Source organism: Eucalyptus grandis, chromosome 4, assembly GCF_016545825.1.
Source record: "Eucalyptus grandis isolate ANBG69807.140 chromosome 4, ASM1654582v1, whole genome shotgun sequence".
NCBI classification, from domain to species: domain Eukaryota; kingdom Viridiplantae; phylum Streptophyta; class Magnoliopsida; order Myrtales; family Myrtaceae; genus Eucalyptus; species Eucalyptus grandis.
In genome coordinates, this window is record NC_052615.1 from 20977839 (window position 1) to 20981793 (window position 3955).

Here is a 3955-nt window from a genome sequence, read left to right on the forward strand (position 1 = left end):
AGGACTTTCCTTTAGTTAAGGTGACTGGACCATCTTATTTTTTTGGATATTTTTCTCTCCTCCTTCCGTTCTCTTGGTCTCCATGCCCTCATTCCTGTTTCTTTTCACAGCCCCTCTCTTTCTGTAACAAACTAGACTTATCAGATCCGAACATGAGTCATTCTTTAATCGCGTCACATCTGAACCCACAAACGGCATGTTTATTACATAGATTAGGCAACATAGCGTGAGGTAACATATTTCTTTAGCTCCAAAAGAATTCTCAACAATCTTTAGAAAATTAATACAAATGACGAAAAATAAGCGAGGACACATTTAATCACTGAGGAAAACCCTCTTGTAAAATAGGAATCACATACGGGAGATGTGTTTGGGGATGGGGATGGGGGGATCACGTGTTCGGGGATTGTTCAACAACCTTGAAACCTCCTTAACGACTCGTTTTACAAGTAGCCCTTCATGCCTGCCAATTGCAAATGAACTTGAAGTAAGCTCTTAGGAGTATAACAAGAAGTTTTCAGTAATAGGATCAAATTAAAATCTGGGTGGAAATGATGAAAGGTACCCATTGGCGATTTTCTCTGTCGCCCATCCTTTGGAGGACCCAACCTCCCTAAGAGCTTGCTCCCACCGCTCGTAAGTATTTGTGTCAACCAATTTCTTATGTCGAAGCATGCACTCTCCAAAAAAATGAGATAAGTTTCGCACATGTGAGGTGCTTACTTTATAGAAAATGGGCAATATCTCTTGCCCCTTTATTCTCTTGGATTCAACCATTTGAGCTAGCTCGTTAAGGCACCAAGGAGAGGAGGCATAATTTTCAGAGATAATTGGAATGGATATCTCGCAGTGATCAATGGCATTGCGAATCTCATGAGCAACATCTTTACCTATGAGGTACGGATCATTATCATTAAAAACTCTGATTCCTGCTGTCACAAGGCTGATGTAGAGGTAAGCGGCAAAGCCAAATCGAGTATCAGGGCCCCGAAAGGCCAAAAACACTTGCCATTTACTCTCTCTTCTTTTCTTCTCCAAAAGGCAACGATGGACTGTGATCCAGCAAGACAAACCAAAGTGATGATGATAAGATGAAGTCGAAAATTTCAGAAGACCACTTTTAAATGCACGAAATCGGCCTAAGTCATAAAACACGTGAACCTTACATGCCTTCACTATGTGGGAAGGCCAAAGCTCTCACTTGATGGGCACAGAATATTTACTAATGGTTGGCGCTTGGCTCAAATGGAATTGGGAGATACCTGATTTTGCGTAATCATTAGACATCAATATAGGAAACATGGGGAGTCGTTCGATCCACGTCGTCTTCAATTCACTCGAGACCTTTGCGACCACCATATTCACTAGCTCTCCTTCATGCCTGCAGACCTCATAGACAAGCTCCATTTCACGAGGAAATCAGATTATAAATGACATGTGAAATTTGATGAACAAGTTTGCACATGCAAAATAAAGTCAGAATCTGACTTAAATATCACGTTAGGATTCCGAACTCAGAAGCCTAACTTATAAGTGGAGGAAACCACTTGTATATAATAATAAAAAAAATAAAAATACCCTGTAAATAAGCGATATGTGATATATGATGCTTTAACATAAGACAATCAAAGTTAGGCGTTTGACTACTTCCTTCCCCTGACTCTGTGATTCTGGTCACTCCCATCCAAGAGAACAAGGGTTTGGATTGAGATTTGTGACAGATATATATTCGTAGATTCCTAAACAATTAAGTGCGTACGTACGTACCCATTAGCAACGGTTTCTGATATCCATCCTTTAATCCTCGCTACAGAAGTCAGCGCTTCCGCCATTCTAGCACTTCTTTTGTGCTGAACTGCATCTCATGTTTACACAGAGCCTCTTGAAAATTACCTCGTTGGCGACCCACATCAACAACATCCACCTTATAGAATATAGGGAAGACTGATTTGCCATGATGTCTGTGGCAATCCATTATCTCCGTGAGCTCACGGAGGCACCATTTACTCTGCGCATACTGTTCGGAGATGATGGGAATTGCGATCCTACAACTCCTAATGGCCCAGAGAATCTCCGGGCCGATCTGCTTGCCAACTGGGAGTGCATCATCATCCCTGAACACGTGAACCCCAGCAGCTACCAGGCTGTTGTAGAGGAAATCGGTGAAGCCAGTTCGAGTGTCTCCACCTCTGAAGCTCAAGAACACATCATAGTTCTGAGGGGCCATGCTTTTCTTCTTTTGCAGGAATCTGTAAGCGCACACGGAGAGATGAGCTAGTGGTAGAACAATCGCCAGGGAATTCATTTTCTTCTTTCTTCGTGACTTGTCTTTTCTCTTTTCGGACCTTAGTATGTCTTCTTTAAATGTTTTCTCTTATTCATGACTTGAACAAGATTCAAGTCGTTTTTGTTTACCCAGAAATTCCAAGGACGTTATAAAGTTGACTATACTTTGAGTTCGTCTTCTTTCAAGATTGAAGTTTTTTTTTTCATCGCTAGCTAATAATATTTCTCTGTAGCGAGGACTAAACTTGATGATCTTGTTTTTATCTGAAGGAAACTCTAAGCATACACCGACAGAAGGGCTAGTGGTAGAACAAATTGCGGAGTCATTTATTTTCTTCTTTGCTCCTTACTTCTTTTATTCTTTGGCATCTAAGTATATCTTCGTTCCATGCTTTCTCTTATTGAAGATGTAAACTTTTCTAATATCATTTGTTCTAAAATTTAAGCAGTTAGATGAATAAATGATTTAATATATACATATTTTAACAATTTCCCCCATGTCTAGGCTTAGACACAAAAGGTACAAAGGTTAGAATCCTATCACTAATATTTTTCACAAGTCTTTTCATATTACCTTTTGGGAATATAAAATGTTATCATCACTCCATCCTTTTGAATCCTCTCCTAGTATTCCCCCCATTACTAATCCTTCAATGGATTTATTCCCTAAAGACCGATAGACTTCGCTCTATTTTTGGAATCTTCTTATTTGGAGTTGTCTTCTCTTAATCATGATGAAGTAGTGGTACCACTTCGATAAATCCATTGCACTATCGATTGATTTTCCACCCTTGGTCATTCCCCCTTCTCCTATTCCCCGTTCCACCTGTGTAAGTCAACCTTTTATTTGACTATGTAATTTCCATTGTTACTCTACCGTTGTTTCTTTTCATGAGCCTCATACATTTAGAGAAACTAGTATTAATCATCTTTGGCAGCAAGCTATCTTAGATAAATTGCAAGCTTTAGACAAATCACATAGATTTGGTTGATTTACCTCTTGAAAAGTCTACTTTTGGTTCTATATAGGTGTATAAGATTAAAACAATGGTACATGGTACTGTTGAACACTATAAAGCATAATTAGTATTAGAAGGTTTTACTCAAAAGAATGGAATTGACAGTGCTCCTATTGCAAATCTTACTTATGTTCAAAGTCTTCTCGGTGTCACCTCTATCAAGGGTTGGTCTCTATTCTAGATGGATGTTAAAAATCCATATCTCAATGGCAATATTACTGAGGAAATTTATATGGAGTCTACTCGTGGAGATACTGATATTTAGTAAAGTGTATCACTTACTTCAAATATTATGTAGATTGAAACAAGCTCATCCTACATTACATTCTAAGTTTAGCTCAACCAAGAAATGTCTTTGCTTTTTATCCAATCCCAATGGCCATGCTCTATTTGTTCCATATATATCTCGTGGGTATATTCTGCTACTATTATATGTGGATGACATGGTCAAAATTGACGATAATCATACCAGCATTACAAAACTACAACAATATCTCAATCAACAATTTAAAATGAAAGATTTTTGATAACTTAGCTATCTTCTAGGCTTGGAGGTTGCTTCAAATTCCTCTAGTTATTGTCGAGCAAGACTCACTAGTAACAAAATTGCTTCAACTCTCACTAAGACTAATGCCAAATTTGATGACAAA

The 3955-nt window shown here is 38.6% G+C and overlaps 1 protein-coding gene across 1 annotated transcript; it reads right to left on the reverse strand.

Annotated features, from left to right (window-relative positions):
* Positions 1 to 254: 254 nt before the first annotated feature.
* Positions 255 to 2040, reverse strand: LOC104442808 (toll/interleukin-1 receptor-like protein). The gene is made up of 4 exons (XM_018871985.2): positions 1768 to 2040; positions 1263 to 1381; positions 566 to 1052; positions 255 to 463 (listed from the first exon to the last, which is right to left on the reverse strand). Exons 1-4 carry the CDS (start codon positions 1830 to 1832, stop codon positions 352 to 354), a joined length of 783 nt encoding a protein of 260 aa, XP_018727530.2. The 5' UTR covers positions 1833 to 2040; the 3' UTR covers positions 255 to 351.
* Positions 2041 to 3955: the final 1915 nt, after the last annotated feature.

Excerpts from the sequence above, each read along its gene's own strand:
- LOC104442808 (XM_018871985.2), bottom strand. The coding sequence starts at position 1,832 with ATGGCGGAAGCGCTGACTTCTGTAGCGAGGATTAAAGGATGGATATCA. Across the intron at positions 1,053-1,262 it reads TAATGATTACGCAAAATCAG|TCCATCGTTGCCTTTTGGAG; the intron begins GTATCTCCCAAT and ends GCTGGATCACAG. Across the intron at positions 464-565 it reads ACAGAGAAAATCGCCAATGG|GCATGAAGGGCTACTTGTAA; the intron begins GTACCTTTCATC and ends TGCAATTGGCAG.